Source organism: Amphibalanus amphitrite, unplaced genomic scaffold, assembly GCF_019059575.1.
Source record: "Amphibalanus amphitrite isolate SeventyFive unplaced genomic scaffold, NRLGWU_Aamphi_draft 000740F_arrow, whole genome shotgun sequence".
In the NCBI taxonomy this organism is placed as follows: Eukaryota; Metazoa; Arthropoda; class Thecostraca; order Balanomorpha; family Balanidae; genus Amphibalanus; species Amphibalanus amphitrite.
In genome coordinates, this window is record NW_024882234.1 from 115,929 (window position 1) to 134,940 (window position 19,012).

The 19,012-nt window shown below is 52.5% G+C and overlaps 1 protein-coding gene across 1 annotated transcript; it reads right to left on the reverse strand.

Moving 5' to 3' along the window:
• Positions 1-3,174: 3,174 nt before the first annotated feature.
• LOC122365463 (fez family zinc finger protein 1-like) lies at positions 3,175-8,660 on the reverse strand. The gene is made up of 2 exons (XM_043336673.1): positions 8,572-8,660; positions 3,175-5,402 (listed from the first exon to the last, which is right to left on the reverse strand). The coding sequence occupies exon 2, from the start codon at positions 5,391-5,393 to the stop codon at positions 4,017-4,019; it is 1,377 nt and encodes a 458-aa protein (XP_043192608.1). The 5' UTR covers positions 5,394-5,402; positions 8,572-8,660; the 3' UTR covers positions 3,175-4,016.
• Positions 8,661-19,012: the final 10,352 nt, after the last annotated feature.

A 19,012-nucleotide genomic window follows, 5' to 3' on the forward strand; every position in this document is an offset into this window, starting at 1 on the left:
GCGGTGGTATATGCTATTTGCGCGCAACATCTGCCGCAAACGCCGCACTTCTAAATTAAAGTCGCTAGAAACAGCGGAGATCCCAAAAAAGTAAACAAAAGTAAAAGTCTAATATCTTGAAAACCGGTGAATATTTTTCGGTGAAATTTGGTAGATATTCGTTTTCGCTCTTTCTGAACCGAGCGACATCACTTTAATGCCAATTCATAAACTTTCTTGAAGGTGGGAGGGTCCCTTTAAATGTGTACGAAAAAGGGTCCCGAACGTCAAAAAATTGCAGCATCAGTGCAGCAACATCTCTATCAGGATCTCGGGTCGTGGAGTTAAGCGATTCTGACTTGTCCGTCCGTGGCCGGAACAAAAGAGGTCATCAAGACAGTGTTTGAGCTCGTGTCGCAGAAAGATGCCACAGATGTCAAGCAAGTGACGGCAGAGCTCACTGATTCAAACGTTGAAGACGGTAGAGTGGAGCTCTCCCAGTCAGTGACTCTGCCCTCAAAGCGACTTTGGAGCAAAATCTGAGAGACATTAGTGATGAAAGCGGAACCGGAAGGTGAAGTGACCAATCGACGTCTTGAAAACCTTGTGAAATAGGGAGCTGCCAAATTTTGCGTACACTGGTCGCGAGTTTTAAAATAGACAGACCTACCAGCAATGGCTTAAAACTGTCGCGTTAATACGAGTAGCGTAGACGAAGAGTTTGTGAGGCGTGGATGTGCTGGAACCCGTCTGAATGACGAGATAGTAAACGCACTGGTCGGCGCACAGTTTTATTAAGGCCAATTGGGGTAATACCTACTAATCAAATCGAAACGTTTCTTTCGCAAATTCAATCGTGTTCATTGCAAATGACATGGTCTAAGGATGGCTTTTGGTTGCCTCTTTGTTTGTGGTAAGCTAAAAGACGCAAAATATGTCAGTAGGAAATTATTCTTACGACCTATAGTGACAAGATCGGGATCCCGGGATCCCGGGATCCCGAAATGAAAACTTTCGGGATCCCGGGATTGTCAAAACGTTCCGGGATTGCAATCTCTAGTCCGAATGATCCGAATGACTCACGCTTTTTAAAGTTCTCTTTCGTCCGACACAAATCTACTCATTCAGAACTTTCGGCCTGGGTTTGCAGAGAGTAAGTGCAGGGTGCGTGCGGGGTCAGCCGGTGTGCGGGTGTCTGGGCCCGGCAGCGACCGAGGGACGTCTGTCCATCAACGGGGCTGTGCACGGGGTCAGGTCGGCGGGTACGGCGCCGGCCGCCGGCTGATGACCGACCGACCGGCCCGGTAACGGCCGCCCCGCCGCCCGTCTGGCCACAAGGCCACGCGCCGGCCCGCGCCCACTGACATTTCTCTGAGTGACACTTAGCTGGCCAGTGATGGCCGGTGGCGACAGCCGTGCACCGCGGCTCCTTCGCACCGCCGGGCCAGGCTCCGAGCGCAGGGGTGTTCACTTGGGGTTGACCTGTAGTTTTAGAAAGGGGGGCATGTTTCGAGCTAGCCAAATATACCAACCGAACAACATCGCACTATGTCAACTGATCGCTGGGCTACAGGAAGGTGTCCTACTCACTGGAGATATGCTGTGCCGTACATTTCCAACGTGACTCGTAAAATGAGTCACTTCATCACTGGAAGAAACCTGCTAATGAAGGAGTGGATTGGTGTAGACGCCATTACGACCTGCCAAAAGATGTATTCAATTGGGTAGGTCACAATATCTGAAACAAATTTCGGTCAGGCGACCTTTGTTGACATCTGGGATTTAACCCGCGCACCGACGGGGGTCTGCGCCAACTTCGCACCGACGGGGGGGGGCGGATGACCGCCCCCCCCCCTGAGATCTCGAGAACGAAGCAAGATAGCGACAAGCGGTAAACGGCAAGGGATACGCACGGACAAGGTCTACAATTTTTATTAAGGTCATTTTCAGGTCAGGTCAAAGATAACGTCACAGGGGTCAAAAAAGTCAAAATGGCGGCGCTAAGTATGGAGAGGGTTTTTCTCGAATAACTTCCGAACTAGTCAATATAGGAACAAACTAAGGGCACCATCGTGATCCTCTCGTCAATCCGCATCGAATGATATATATGTTGACCTCGAAAGGTCAAGGTCAAAGGTTGACCTCAGGTCACGTGACCTCGAGGTCATCATGTATATCATTCGATGCGCCTTGACGAGCTGACCACAATGAGACCATCCGCGCGGCTGTATCTTGTTCCTGTACGGAGTTATTGTCAAAAAACCGCTGGTGACCTTTGATGACGTCACATGACCTTACAGCTGCCCAACAGCAAAACAGACCTCAAGGTAGTGAAGGTTGATCGTATATGAGGTCATGTATGGTTTATGGGGCCATTCCGACCCGTTTTAGTGGTAAAAACAGGGAGTTGATTTTTCCCCCATTGACTTATAATGGGGAGGTCGAGAAATTGACCTGACACCGATATCAAAATTCCGAGATATACCTACCTACAAATTGTAGCTACTAATGACCTAATAACATCCTGCGACTTTCAAAGGCCTCCGACATCTACTGTAGCTCTGGCACGGTGACAAAGTTGCAAAAAAGTGACTTGTGGTTGGGTCATTCAAAGTGACCTGGTGACCTGACCTTAAAAGTTAGGAGGTTCAAACTTGCCCACCATGTGTAAAATTGATGAGAGAATAGTCGTCGGTTTTCCCGCTATTCGCGAAAAACCTCAGGGGGCGGATATCCGCCCCCCCCCCGTCGGTGCGCGTGTTAAAGCCAAAGAGCACCAAACAGTTCCGGTAACGAACTGCATTCGTTTGTGAGTTTGTCCATGCCTGTAAGTGTAGTGTATACGAAGGGCGATCTGATGTGTTGCAAGTCCATTTGTTGACGCCTGGGAGGTCGAACTGTTGACGATGGTTGTTGACGAACTGGTGGCGTCGGTCACGGACCAGGGTGCAAGGTGCCATGGCGCACGTTCTGAGTCGTTCAAGGAGCCTGAATATGTGAATATAGTTGGGATGAATCGGGAATGAATAGTGGATATGGGCTGAATGTGAGCTGTCTAAGGGCGTTAAGGCGAAAGGCTGCAAGGTGTTTGGTGGAACTCAGGCACTGCCTTGAAAGGCAAATGGGCACCGACGCACCACAGACCAATGCACCATCGATTCACTCACAAACGTTTTCCATTAAGATCCCGTTATATTCTACGTCAATATATTTTGTTCAACATGCTGTCCTTCATAACACACAGACCATAGTTGTCGCCTCCGCGGTTCAGGTATTGCACAGCTGGAAATATTTGGTACACAGGCCGAGCGTGAGGCCGATAACGGAGCAACTGACAGCGTGCCCTGTCTTCCTGGTGCCTCACTGGGGCTATAGTCAATATTACACAACGCATCCCAACAACGGATCAGCACGTACCTAACTGTCTATACACCACCTGCCGCGTCCCATTTACTCTCGGGGGACTGAAGTGAGTATTGGTGAGACGCGCCGTGCGGTAATTAAATAAATAAATAAACGAAAAGCTCGATCCAGAACGTGGCCGTCGATTACGCTTGAAACCAATAGCAGATAGATTACAAGTTCAGACTCTACGCGGTGTGTCAAGTTCTCTCCCATTTGAGGTTGGTCACCTGATCGTCTAAGGAGCTCTCTTGGATTGGCTGTTGCGGCGAAACGCTGGGCTCAGTAACAGTATTGGTGAACTCTGTGAAGACTCACAATAGATGCGTGACTAAGCGGGCTACGCCGCCACGTAATGTCACACTTATTGGGCGAGGTGGGTTGGACTGAAGAGGTGCAAGCTCCACCTCAGATAAGGGGTGTTGGTCTACACGGTATCTCATATAGGTGGGTCCGGGCGCGCGCGGTCACCTAAGGGTGGTTGCTGGTGTGAGTAGAGAACACGGGGGGGGGAGAGGGGAGGCTCAGAGTGGGGGTGTGTAAGGGATAGTCGGAGGGGGCCACGGAGCGGGTGTTTGTAGTGCAGCCGGTCCTGGAAGGGGGGGGGCAGTAAGAGGGGAGTGGTATAGCGGGGCTCAGAGCGGGTGGGTGTAGTGCAGCCGGTCCAGGTAGGGGGGCAGCCGGAGCGGGCCGGCCGCCGAGTGGGCTCCCAGCAGTGCCGGGAAGGGCGCGCCGAGCGGCGGCAGCAGCGGGTAGCCGGCGGTGAGCAGCGGACCGCTAGCCGCCGCCGGCCGGTACGCCTCGCCGCCGCCGGACAGACTGGCGACCGGCTCGGCCTCGTCCGTACCGCCCGGCTCCGACTCGTGCAGCTTCCGCGTGTGCTTCTTCAGATCGAAGTTACGGCAGAATCCCTTACCACAGAGCTCGCAGATGAACGGCTTCTTCTCATTGTGCGTGTGCATGTGGAAGGTGAGGTTGTAGACCTGGTGGAACGCCTTGCTGCAGATGTGGCACTTGTAGGCCTTCTCGCCGCTGTGCGTCAGCTTGTGGTTGCGGTAGTTGCCCTTCTGGTGGAAGCCCTTTCCACAGAACTCACAAACCCACGGCTTGTATCCGCTGTGGATGCGCATGTGCGTGTTCAGAGTGGAGCTGCGGTTGAAGGCCTTGCCGCACGTCTTGCACTTGTGCGGCTTCTCCGAGGTGTGGATGATCTTGTGTCTGCAGAGGGTGGACGCCTGCCGGAAGCCCTTGCCACACACCTTACAGACGAACGGCCGGGCGCCCGTGTGCACGGGCATGTGGCGCGTCAGGTTGTAGTGGGCGTTGAACACCTTGCCGCACTCGGGGCAGGTGAAGGTTTTGCCCTTGGCGGCTCCGGCTGCCGGCCGGGTGGAGGTGGCCGCCGCGCTGGCCGGCGGACTGGCGGCCGGCCCTTTCTCGGGACTGGCCAGCCGGGCGCCGACCGCCGCCTCCGCCGCCGCGGCCCCCGGGTACTGGCTGAAGGCGGACGGCTTGGAGAGCAGCGAGTAGGGCGGCAGGGTGGGCAGCACGCCGGCCGACGCCAGGCTGTAGTACTGGTACAGCCACGGCGAGCGGTGCAGCAGACTGACGCCGCCGTCGGCGCTCGGCGCGCCGCCCAGCCGGCCGGCGCAGGGCCGCGTCGGCAGCGCCGCGTCCCGCTGCGGCCCGGCGCCGTGACCGTCCGACTGCGGGCTGCGCTCCTCCGCCCGCTGACCGTCCTCTGACTCCTCCTGGAGCTCCTCCGAGTCCCTGCTGCCCTCGCACGGAGTGCCGCTCGGCTCGGAGTCCTCCCCTGTTGCGTCTGATTCCTCTCCCGGCTCGCTCGACTGGCGGTGGCACTCTGTCGACCTCTCGTCCTCGAACTCCATGATGCTGGCGATGCTGAACTTGAGCCGCCCGCCGCCGCTTGTGGCCGCTTGGGCAGGTGACGTCACCGGAGAAGTGACGTCACCGGCCGCCTGGTCACCCTCTGACTTTTGTGGAGTTGCCATTTTATTGCCCTGTCAAAGATGAAGGAAAACGTCAAGGTTATCTGATATTGGTAGTCGTTGGTCAAACTATATAAAAGCTCAGCAACCGTGCTGGCCGCCTCAAATCGAGTGAAATGTACGCAAGTCGTAAGTATGGTCGAACTTCATGCATCATGGAGCCCGAGAACGAGCGGCCGGCAGAGTGCGGCCAACAGCCGAGCGATATTGGGAGCTACTAGTTAGATTAGTAATATAGATAACGAGGAACATGGGACATCCCAAGTCCCAAGATGAATAGAAATGTACCCGAGAAAAATCGGGTCACCATCAGTAACAGTGCCATGGTAAAGTGTGAACGTTCATCGTAGAACTTACGAACCTTGACTAGATCGGGCTAAATTAGGTGCATCGGGACTCAAAGAGTCTCGCTGGATCTGCTTGACGCTTGGCATCCGTCGTGAAGTGTCAATTACGCTTTCCACTGCATTTTTAATTTGTTGGGTTATGGATTAGGCCCGTTCGCCGTATTTTGACCACATCAGGGTCGTGGAAATTGGAACGAGAAGTCAGGGGGAGACATTGGGCTTATTCGACCACCGCGCCGACTGCATGCGCTATAGCGGCTGGGTCTTGCGTTTCCGGTACAACATTGGTTCATGGTTGCAACTCGGAGGGGTTTATCTCTCGGAGTTTATTTCACCTCCAGAGGTCAGCTCATAGGCGCGGGAATCGGGGGCAACTTGCCCCCACAACTCCATAGTGCCGTGGGGCGGTGGCCCCACAACTTTGAGACGGAATCCCGCACTTTTTTGCAAATGTTTTCTTTTTTGTTGGAAAAGCAAGTGGCCTAAAACCGGTGATAAAACTAGATTTGGGGTACCCTAGGTTGATCTTTATTATGGTGTGCCCCCACAGTCTGAAAGTAGTTCCGGCGCCCCTGGGTCAGCTCCGGGGTGACCGTCTGGGCGGCTGAGTGGGCTGTCCCATCGGGACACTTGGGGAACTCGTCACCTCAGTACCTGGACACACCGGTGACGGGTCCCAACAGGACGGTTTTGCCGTTTCGGCGCACCAGCCAGGTCTCATCAGCACGACGCATCAGCGTGCATTAGCTCCTTAGCTTTACATTTTGTCTCCCCACGATCTTGAAATGGTGTTGACCGATAGCGCACTGACGAATCCAAGGAGGGGTATTTGGGGCAGTGGCGCTAACCACTACCCTTAGCGCTCGACATTGGCGAAATGTTGCCGGGCGGCTGGTTTCCCCGTAAAAAACGTGAGAAACTTTTTTTTTCTAATTCATGAGAAAACTTCACAGCAAGGCACGAGCAAGCGAAATTCGATTACTTTTTCATATATAATTGGGGAACCATTTGAGGTTGTAGGTAGCTAAGCCCCTCCCCACTGCAACGTCTGACGCTATTTTTCCAACCCCCCCCCCCCCAAATCATATAAACAAATTATTTATCGTTTCGGCCCGATCAGTGTCGAGCGTTAATTTTAGGTGTTATTTAATCGGGTGCGTCAAAGGTTCAGCATACGGAGACGGTGCTGTGAATCTAAACTGACATCCAGTTAGAAAACGGTGGAGACAATGGTTGATGCCTCCCTCAGCTCCCGAACTTGACGAAATTAGAGTTCAACTGAAAATTGTCCCCCGGTTTGGGGAAGGGACAAGTAAATTTGAAAGAGGAGTGAAAGTTCGTAGCATTGGAGGGATAATAGTAAGAATGACAAAGAGTAAGAAGTAAAATATATTTAAGATAAGCAAATGGGAAACAAACACTTGACGCGGATCGAGGCAAATACCTATGCACTGTAAAAACAGATTAATGGGTGCTGCGAACCGACTATTCACAAGTGCTAAACACTTAACGTGCTTGAATATAGCACAGTTTTGGTGAAGTATGAAAACCATTCTGAATGCGAGTCAGACTTGCTTTGAATTCTGATTGTTGGGACTTGGGAGCTAAAAACGGGTGCAAATATGAAGTGCAAATATGCAATTGTTAAATAACGTTAAACATAACCATCAGGTTAGTCGACAGCACTCTCAAAGATATAACTAGATACTGATAGGACGTTGATTTGTGTTCCACTTCCATGAAAGAGCGCGGATCTTTGACGACCGTAAAACTGTACCTAGGTAGGTACCTAGTTAAAATCCGAGGTGTGTTGCGTGGGTTGTGATGTGTCTACAAGGTGTACAAACGTATACAAGTAGTGTATACAAGTAGGTGTATACAAGGTGTGTACACCGTCTACAAGGTGTACATCGAAGCTCTCATTTCGTTGTTATGGGGTGGTGTAACAACGTTACTTCTGTGACCTGACGTGGGAGAAATAACAAACGTAACTTAAATATATAAAAAATAAATTACAATATTGTATTCGGCGTTTCTTATCTCTCCCAAAACGCCAGGTCACAGCAGGCATAGGCGGCGGAACCGGGGAGGGCACCGGGGCACCGCGCCCCCCTTTGATTTTGGCATTTTAACATTAGCCCTATAGGCGTTTCATGGAAGGAATGGGACCAAAAGTCGTCACTGCCCCCCCCCCCCCCTTAATTGAAGGTGTACCGCCGCTACTGACAGTTGCTGCTAACCACTTACCCATATACCGGCAAAATAACGGCTTTGAGGGACATCAATAAAAGTACCTATATATCACGCAAGCGAAACAATACGACTAAGTTCTTCATTGCCTACAATTTACGGTCGTCAGCGATCGGCATACTCTTTTATTTAAATAAAGCACAAATCAATTGCCTCAGTGATCGGTCTATCAGTATGAGAGTGCTCTGGAGTCTGAACTGAGGTTTTGTGACAGAGGCAGTTGCTGCCAGGCATTATTATTCTATAAGATATTTTTCAGTAGTTTTGATTCTTCATTGGACATAAAGATAAGGTTAAAGTTTATCTACAATTAGGTACCTTCTGGAAGGTGTCTTAGTGGGCCACAACAGTTGGGTGTAGCTTAATAGTTGTGAAAATGCGAACACATTTCTGGCCCGTCCCTTTTCTAAGGTAAGCATCAGTACCGTCAACGTGGGAGCTACGGGTGACCGAATTCAGGGATACAGCTGAAAAGAAGGCCGCTGGCCACCTCTCGGCTATTTGCCCGGCTGGCCGCTGCGGGGCGGGCGGACAGCGCGGCGTCTCGGTCGGACAGACCGGTGTCCTGCACCTGTCCCACTCACCTGTATCCGCGTCCGGCACCACCTCCAGGGGCAGGCAAACGGTGCGGCGCCGCTGCTCGGCTGAGGCTGCTGCGGCCGCCGCGCTGGCCACGACTGGCCTCACAGGCCGGCGCCACTCCGCCGCCGCGGCCGCCGGCCGGCAGCCAATCAGCGCGCCGCTCGGCGTCAGTCGCTCGGCCGCAGCCGGCCCGCCGACCAATCAGAGCCGTGGCCCCGCCCACCGGCCGCCGCCGACTGGCAAATGCAACATGTCAGCGGGCGGCGGGCCGGCCGGCCGCTCGGTGGGGTGGGGCGGGGCTGAAGGACCGGCCGGGGCCGCACTGCCACTGACCCGCTTCGCCGACTGTTCTGCCAACACGGCAACCGGCTAGAGGGGGGAGACAGTTCATACGGCGCACAGGCAGACGCATCACTGGATACAGTGGCTTCGCGGAAGATATGATCAGATTGTTGTGAAGATATGATCAGATTATGGGCTTGTGTTACATGTAGCTTAATATGCGTTTCCGTTGCTAAGCTCGGGCCTCCACAATTCTTCTTGAAGGAATAGTCATCCGACTCATGGTTATAGATGGTGGGAAAGAGGCGCCATTACCTACATGCCCATGTCCCGATACACAAATGTAGCCGTATCGTATTTGAGGACCCATCTATGGAAGAGAATGGCAACAAAACATTTGGTGGTGGGCGAGTTTTTAGTATACTGGCGATCAATACAACACAACATCGGTCTTTGGGCATACCTACCTATACTTACCCACGTCTATGCACCCCACTCCCCAGCCCCCCCCCCCCCCAACGGTTCAATGCCTGATTCTTAATCGTGCGAAATAAAAATAAATAGGGGAACAGCTGTTTAACATACAATACTGGATACCTTGACGACTAAGGGCGGTTAGGTACACTGCACAGGTTCCAGGATCTTGCAAGGTTGCATTATCTTTTGTTCAGTGGTCAGTTTTAGGTCATTTAAAAATAATGATAGTAATGATAATAATAAGGGGAATAAATGCAACCAGCTTGGAAAAAGGCAGAAAAACTTACATCACAAAACATAAGATAGTAGGTGACTCAGCAAGAATTTAAGCAGCCCACAATATACCGAGAACATTTGCTTTGAAATACCAAACCGGAAGTCGGTAGGCCGGGTTCAGGGTTGGGTAGGTATTTGACGGTGGTCGGTGAGCATTTAGGGAAGAGTATACCTACTGTACCTACCCACCCATACCCAGCTAATGCTGGGGCACATAAAACTTAATGCTAAGCGAAAAGCTGCCCTCAGCAGTTTTTAACCCTCGCCGGCCGAGGGGGGGGGGCGGGTGCCCATAGACCCGGGAACAGGGGGGGGGCAGCGGGGGCGCTTGCCCCCCCCAACTTGAGAGCCGAGGGGGCGGCGCCCCCTCAACATTGAGGCAGCGATAAAGGATCTTTCCTCCCTTTTCCGGAATTATTTCCTTCTCGTTTCTTTTATACATCTAAACATCAACACATGGCATATTCCTTGCCATCTGAATGGTTCAGTATCGATTTGATAACTTCTGCTATTGTCATCCCGCTTTGGTTTGGGCCTGACCTTTGCCAAAAGTTTGGCAGGCCAGATTTTATACTGGACCATTTGAATCAACTTTGAGAAATACATAACGTACAACGGTGGTAAAATCGTTGCTATAGGCATAACACAGTTTACCCGCTCCGGGTGTGAGGAAGGGGTGTGGGGCAATGAGTGCACTGACGTGGCACCCTCGGAAGGCCGGTATGTGATGAAAGCTCAGCGACACTAAGGGTTTGTGTGGTACCTTCGGTTATGGGTAGCGCCCTCAGAATCACCGGCGTAGGGCTCTCAGAGCCGCCGGTAAGGGGCCTTTAGAGGCACTGGTGTGGGGCCGTCATGCGGGTGCCGGTGTGGGCGCTCAGAGGTGCTAGTGTGATTCTCTCAGAGGCGCCGGTGAGGGTCCTTACAGGCTTTGCTGTGGACCATCATAGACGCTGGTGTGGAGCCGTTACAGACGGGTGTGGGGCCTTTAGAGCTGCTGACGCGAACCCTCTACAAGGCGGCAGGGGGTTCTCAGTGACCGGCAAGGGGCCGGCAGAAGAAGTCCTGTGGGGTCCTTAGAGACCGGCATGGTACTGTCAGACGCCGGTGGGGCCCTCAGAGTCACCGGTGTGGGGCCCTCAAAAGTCACCAATGAGTGGCCTTTAGATGCGCAGGTGCTGACTGTTGGGTCCTCAGAGCCGCCGATATAGGGCTTTAATAGGCACTGGTGTAGGCACTCAGAGTTAGGGGTGTGAAACCCCCAGAGACACCGGTGTGGGCCCTCATAGGCGTCGATGAGAGCCCCCACAGTTGCCGTTTTGGGGCCCTCAGAAAAATAAGTGTGGGACCATCACAGGCGGGAAATGCCCCTAGAACTGGCCCCTCATAGGCCGGTAAGAACTCTCAGAGGCCAGTAATGGGCCTTTGGGGACCACCGAGGGGTTCTTAAAAGCCGCAAGAGGCCCTCAGAAGCCGGCGTGGGGCCCTTATAGAGATCTAAGTGTGGCTATTTAGGGCCCATGAGGTCCTCTAACGAGCCCCATGGGGCCATTCTGAGTCAAAATATGGCCATCGTTAGCCCTCAGCGGTCAAATGGCGCCGCAGGGCCCCTCGGACCCGAGGATCCCTTTGAACCCGATGGGGGGGGGGTACGTGTCCCCTTAGACCCCTAGCTACGATACTGTTTCATATGCATCATGTCAGGTATTTTAGGCTCGCCCCCCCAACTTGAAAATCGTTCCCGGGCCCCTGCGGGTGCCGCCCCCCCCCCCATAGGGTTTTTTCGCGATAGCTCCGAACACGCTGGCGATAGAGAGCTGAAACTTGGCATACCTGACCTTTGATCCAAGCTGCATCTTTTGACACCAACCGCATTTTTGGGTCAGGTCAGGTCACTGACCTATGACGTCATAAGTGAACCTCTGCACGGTCTTCAGATGTCGCAACTTCGCAACGCCCTCACTGCCAGAGGAGATGTCACAGGGAAATGAAACTTGCAGGATCTAGTATCCATTATGAGTCCCACAACTTGTATATCTCGGATTTTTCCTAAAGGTCATATGAGGTCAGGTCATTTTCGTGACCTCACCATTATAAGTCAATGGGGAAAAATGAAAACTGCTATTCTGGCGCCGGGAACGATCTCCAACTATCTCAAGCACACAGAATCGTGATTTGATGCACTCCTTGCAAGGTTAGATGCGTCACTTTTGCAATGTTGACCTTGCGTGACGTCATTTATGACGTCATCAAGGTCATATTAGTTTTTCGTCAATAACTCTTGATCAAATTGAGCTAGCGAGTCGGGAAAGCCACCAATGGACTCAGGAAGACCTGCCGAATCGAATGATATGCGACATGACCCCTTTCGACCAACTTCGTGACCTGGGGGTGCTGACCTGACCTTGACCTGAGGTCAACACCCCAAGTTGACCTGACCCGGACAAAAAGTATATCATTCGACGCGCCTGAGCGAGACGAACACGATGCTGCCAAAATCGGCGCTCTGCGGCCGTTTTTTGCGAAGTTATTCACCAAAAACTGAACCGTACCTTGGGGCACTTGACCTGACCTCAGAGGTCACCGGTTGACCTAGGACCTTAAAATCGGGTACCAATCTCTGCGTCTCGTAACGGCGCACACGCTCGTTTTTTCCGCGACGCGCTAGCTCCACCAGGGGCGAAACGGCGAGGGGGGGGTCGTACCCGCCCCCCCCCCTCGGCCGGCGCGTATGTAGAAAACCAATAGGTCCGGCGAGGGTTAATTAATACGTGTTTGTTGTAAATGTGTCATCATCTTAATTGCGATCCTTAAACATTTTGTTCTGATAAAATCTTTCTTAACTCTCGCAAGAATAAACATTTTTTATGACAACTAACCACTAAAAGCCTTTTTCCAAACCATTGCAAAAAGAGTCTTTAGACGCAACATGCCCTAATCGCGCCTCTCAGGGCCCTGAAGAGAAATCCCTATAAAAGTATCACTTCACTTTAGTTTTTGTAGTCATCGGCAGGTTGAAGTCACTTCATTTAAGTGCTGGTCATGACGACGATGGCCATTTACACTAAACGTCTGAGCCAAATGAAAATAGTTTAATATACTTACCTATACCCATCACAAGTTCTTACCTAATCCACGCACACCTAATCCTACCGTTAGGTATACATATGTAGTTTGTGTGACGGATGAGCAAAAGTGATTGAGTACCTAATTGTATTGATAAGGTGCAGATGATAAGTGATGAACATCTGCAGGTGTTTGTTATACCTTCTCTGTGTAACTTGAATAAAGAAATGCTGTAGTTATTCTGGTATCACAGAAGTTAGTATCGTTTTTTTTTTACATTTAATTGGGTCTGTCATGACGTGTCAAAGGAATCCAAATGCTTGCTGCCAATAACGGCATGCATACTTTGACATCGGAAATCTTGGATCGTGTTTGAATGGTAGATAGTTATGTCATGGAGTGGTAAGGTATATATGAATCCCCAAACACAACAGTGCAATAAATGCATCTGTCAATATACACCTACAAACAGACCGATCGCAGTCACACTGTCATAATCCAGCCGGCAGCAGATGGTAATCTGTGCGGAGACGATGTGCTCATAATCCATACCAATCAGTATCCATTAGCTGGCCGCGCCACACACCTCATCCAGCGTAAATTGCCCATTGCTGTCGGCACACATCTCCATACCAGACGCGTGTAATCCGGTTGTTTGAGCGTGGCCGGCGGCCGGGGCGGCGGCACGCGCCGGCCGGCCGGACTCTGCAGCAGCCCACGCCGCCGCCGCCGCCGCCACTAATCCCGCGGTGCGCGTTTATAGATGAGTTCCAATGAGGCGCGCTGCCTGCAGTTCATTCAGCCGGCCAATAACCAGCAATCGACCGGCCGGGCCGCGCCGCCGCCACCGCCGCTGTTTTTCTTTTCACTCAGCAAGCCGATTACGGCTTTCTATATCTGCGAGGGCGCTGGCTGGCGGCGGCCGGGCCGAGTTGACGGTGCGGGCCGCGCCGACTGGGGAGCCGACTCGATGGGGCGGCCCGGGGCCGGCCGGCCCGGGACAGACGGCTGGGCGGGGCTGTGGGGCCCGGCCGGTCCGCACTATACCAAGGACAGACGAGGCGGCGCCTGCTGGGGCCGGCTCACAGGACAAATCCAGGAAATGGCCATAAAATTGAACGGTTATGAGACTGCTGTTGTGGAAGATCTAATAGCTATTTTGAGGGATGGTGAGGCTTAGGTTAAAAATGGAACGGTGACAGCTGAAGATTGTGTTTACGATTTGACGAAACATACAATAAACAAAGCACAATATACATCATACCTATGCTCGCCCTTTGCCCATGACAGCTTTATGAGCGAATGAATAATGGAGTGGACGAATGGTATTACACTTTACCTACAGGATACACACAAGCGAGGAACGGAAATTCCTTTTTTGATGTTTCAAACTAGTGCCAAAGAAATCAACTTATTTCAAAATGTCTATAGTTATGTAACCGACAATTTTGAACCGCCTTTGATTATTTATATTTACTACATAAAGCACAGTCAATCCATTTCCGGATTTCCGGATTCGGTCGCCGTGCCAGTCTGGACGCTGGCCGGTCGACAAACCGGGGGCCGGCCTTGTTGGCCAGCTCTGTCGGCCAGTAGCGGCGGAACACCTTCAATTAAGGGGGCACCGCCGACTTTTGGTCCCATTCTTTCCATGCAACGTCCATAGGGCTAATGTTAAAATGCCAAAATCAAAGGGGGGCACGGTGCCCCGGTGCCCTCCCCGTTCCGCCGCCTATGCTGTCGGCCACTGTCAACCCGTGGCATTCCGTGTCAGCCCGTGTCAGTCGTGTTGGCCCGTGTCAGTCGTGTTGGCCCGTGCCAGTCGTGTTGGCCCGGCCGCGGCACGTCGACCGTTGGCGCCTGCCGTGCCGGCTGTCAGCGCGAACTGCCAAGCGCGGACTCGGTCCGCCGCCGCCGCCCCCTCAACTCCCCCGCGGACCTTTCTCCATTGAGCGCGACTCTATCCATTTGTGGCGACAGCGCAGTAAATAGTTGTCATAAATGCGGCCGCTATGCAAATGGACACGTTTCGTTCCGGCTGTCACCGCTCTGGGCACAATGCGTCGTCTGTCGCCTCGGCCGGCCGGAGGGAGAGCTGCCCGTCAGCCGCCGTCTATGGCCGCCGCCCGGCTGGGCCAGCAAATCAGCCACACATGATTGGCCCATAACCAGTGATTGAGCCGAAATTGGCCCAAGATCGGCAGCGGCGGCAATCCGAGGCGTCCCGGCACGTCGTCGGGGACCGGGCGACACAAAGCGACGCGTCGTCGCCGTCGCGCGCCGCCGGCCCGCCGCATTCCGTCGATGTCAATGCCGGCGGCGCGCGGCGCGGGCGCGCGCTTTGATAGCGGCGCGGCGTGCAGGAAGTGGGCGGGTTCCGGCGCGGCGGCCGGCAGCACGTGCCCTGCTCCGGTGTCGGCGCGCCAGCTGGCGGCCAAGTTCACGGCGGGATGTGGAGCAGTGGGGCCCGGCCGGCCAGCTGGGCGACCACGCCCCCTTCCGGCCGGCGCCCGCACACACCGCTCATGAACGTTAAAAGGCCGCGCCGTGCGACGGCTGCCGCTGGCGCACTGAATGCGCCAGATGCAGATGGGCGGCTGCAGAATGGGCCGCCCTTGCCGACAGCTTCATTGAACGAGCCTTCACCTGCCCCGGTGGAAGCTCACGGCGTGTTTGGATGTCACTGTCCCATCCCCTTTACCGGCATAATGACAGACAGTCGCTGCCTAAACCATCGAAAAGCTATACATTTTTAGATAGGTAGTTGTGTGTGATATTGTTCAAGGCACATCACACAGCATTCACTGTACCGACCGGCGCACTGGAGCGTTGGTGAGGCGCACCAAACGATAGCGGAGCAGTGCTGGGGTGCAGCAGCCGATAGGAGAGCGGTCTCCGGCGTGAACTGACCGGCCCAGTGGACCGGGCGCGGACAGGCATTGTGCGCGGCCCATCCGGCCGGCGCTCTCAGCCGGTGAGCCGGCCCCGGCCCCGGCTCGGCGGCCTCTGAATGAAGCCGACCGGCGCCGCGGGCCGAGCACCGGGCCCGGCCGAGCTGCCAAACACGATTACATTTAATAAAGCCGCGCCGCGCCGGATCACCGCTCGTTGAACACGCATTATAGGGGATTAGAGACAAGTAGACAAGATGTTTAGGCCGATGAGATTATGGGCCGAGGCGAGAGCGGAGAGATAGAGGAGGGAAGAGGGAGGAGAGAGCCGCCGCGATCGCTCATTTTTCGGATCACGTTCGGGGAGAGACCGGACGCAGGTTTCCGTTAAATAAAGCTCACCGGAGTCTCCGTTATCATTCTTTTTATAACTTGACACGGGAAACTTGAGCCAGACTCTGCTGGAGGAAAAATAATAGAAATCAATTACGTTCACTATCTAGCAAATGGACGGAAGCTCGACTTTTTGTGTATAGCTGCTTAGTCTGCTCAGTACTCATGTTCGCTGAAATCTTGGTTGTAGGGCCTTTTATCTTTAATCAGACATAAATATCCATCAACAATGTCAATTGTAATCACACTAGGTAACCACTTGGAACTCCGAACATAAGACGAGCTGAGCATTAGCCATCTGACCCCAACGATGATTGTAAATAAATGAATTAAATATTGAAATATTTAATTTAGATTTTAAAGCTTTAGGTAAGTGAATTAAAGGGACTATTCCACCTTCTAAAATGTTGTTAAAACCAGTTAAATTGTGCCCGACTTTATAGATTGGATGACCAGGAACACGGTTCTGGCATTTATTTTTCATTAAACATCTTAGGCTTCCCATATTCCAAACACAAACTTTCAAATATGTGACGTCACAGCCCAAAATTACCTCCTTCCCCAGGCCACATTACTGTCATAAAGCTGATTCTTTTTACTCTGTAGGCACCACAACAAAGTTCAGACCAAGTTTTAAGCGATTTTTCAACGAACAAACCCATTTAAATCAGAATGACTAAACGAGGTGACGTCACACTAACGGTCGCTCCATGTTGAAGATAGGGCCTTGTACAAGGCCCATTTTCAAAGGAAGGGAACGAATTTCTTCAACACCAAGAGGCCGCGATTTCGCTTCTAATCCGTAAGCGTCATGTCAATCGACAGGCCGTCAGTCACACAGATCAGCCCTATAGTACCTATACAGGTATTGCTATGGCAGCAACAGCTACCATAACGGACAGTTGTGTTAAACGAAACTGACGGCCATCGTCTGTTGTCTGACAACTGATAACTGACGCCCAGTGACTGTGTGACAGAATCGTGTTGAACGTCAGACACTGACAGTCAGCGTCTGACGTCTGACTGTTGTGTTGAAAGAAACTGAGGCAACTCGTTCATCGTTCACTTTACTGCACTATATATCTGGTCCACTTCAGCCAGTTACAAGGCTCCCGGCTCGGTCACTTGAGGGACCTCTCTCTCTCTCTCTCTCTCTCTCTCTCTCTCTCTCTCTCTCTCTCTCTCTCTCTCTCTCTCTCTCTCTCTCTCTCTCTCTCTCTCTCTCTCTCTCTCTCTCTCTCTCTCTCTCTCTCTCTCTCTCTCTCTCTCTCTCTCTCTCTCTCTCTCTCTCTCTCTCTCTCTCTCTCTCTCTCTCTCTCTCTCTCTCTCTCTCTCTCTCTCTCTCTCTCTCTCTCTCTCTCTCTCTCTCTCTCTCTCTCTCTCTCTCTCTCTCTCTCTCTATCTCTCTCTCTCTCTCGCTCTTGCTGCTCCCACAGCCCTCCCTATCGGTGGGTTACAGTGAGGGGGGAGTACGTGACTCCATTGATAATAATATTGTGGTATAACCGTTAGGCGGCACGGGCGGACATCGATAGCAGCGCCTCTATCGGTCACTAGGGAAAGCTTGGCTGTAGGCGACGAAATACCGGCTGAGTTGTCACACGTTGAATAAGTTGATAGCCATCCGTCTTGTGAAAAAGTTGAACTTTTGCCTTTAATATTTCTACAGGCAATTTTAGAAGTGTCTTCACATGGATTACAAAACCGTTTGGATTATTGTATTCACTTCAAGCCTTCCCTATTGTTCTTGATGATGCGGGAACTATTTCTAATTAGTGTTTCTAGCTTAGTAAAAGAACATACTGTGCAAACGATGAAAAAAGCATAAATGGGAGATTTTAAATGCAATTTTCTCTAACAATTAATGGTAAATTCTTTACATATCAAGGAAAGGTGCATGCAAACTGATAAATTTAAAGTTCTTGGGGCCAGTTGTTTTCTTCTTTTCTTGCGTCGCCCCAATGGCCGCGAATACACTTGTGATAACGCCTATCGACAACCACATGTCTGGTTTGGCGACCATTGTTGATATTATGTGGTCTGAACTCATTCGGGATGTCACACTGGCACTGGGGTGCCTCGCAATACCTTACACTAGATCATTCATGGTGTAAATACCGCGGTAGAACTGCTAGCAACTGTAGCAGTTTCTATCGTCACGATTTGACGCAGTGTGTCCTGCCGGGTCCAAGTTCGGCCAGCTGCCGGCGCGGTGGGCGATCACGGTTGGTGTCGGCCGGTCCTCTCCCCGCGGCCGGCCGACGCGCCGGTGGACGCCTGTCAGAGTTGGGCCGATTAGCGCGGCCGTCACGCCCCCGCCGCGGACAGCCGCCCATTGCCGGCCACAACGACCAGCAGCGGCGCACGGCGCACGTGAGCCCAGCCGACTGAGCGGCACACACGTCCGGCTTCCGGCCCCCGCTCCGCGGAGCTGTCTGCGGACCTCACTGGCACGCTGGCCGCATGTTCGGACTGCCTCGACTGTCTGCTGTATCTTTAGCTCCAGTCCGGGCTGTCTGCGGCCCTCACTGGCACGCTAGTCCCATGTCTGTACTGGCTGCACACTCTGCTGTCCCTCTATGTAGGTCTTTCTGAACGGCCTGTGGATCTTCCTGGTCTTCTGATCCCATGTCAGGGCTGCATTCGTTCCCCTCTGGCTACTGGCCTCTAACAGTAACATTGTCATAATCCGTCATTAGGTAGGGGATGCCGGGGTAAAGTGGCCACCCTAACACTTTTTTCGATAACGACGCTTCATTTTAAAAGTTCGAAAGATTCTTTTTATACCAATATGATCCCTACTAAATTGCCTTTCATTTCAACTACGTTTCATTTATAAAGACGTTGATATATAGGAGATATCGGCAAAACTTAAAACCTATGGCTTTTGGCCACTTTGCCTCACACTCCTGGGGCAAAGCAGACACCGGCGACTTCTAAGCCTCGATATGAGAGAAAGGATAGCTGCCTGATGCACGACTAGGGTAGGCTAAGTGACGTCATGACTTCGGAGTTTTGGACCAAAAATGGCATATGTCTGAGAAAAAAAAATCATGTA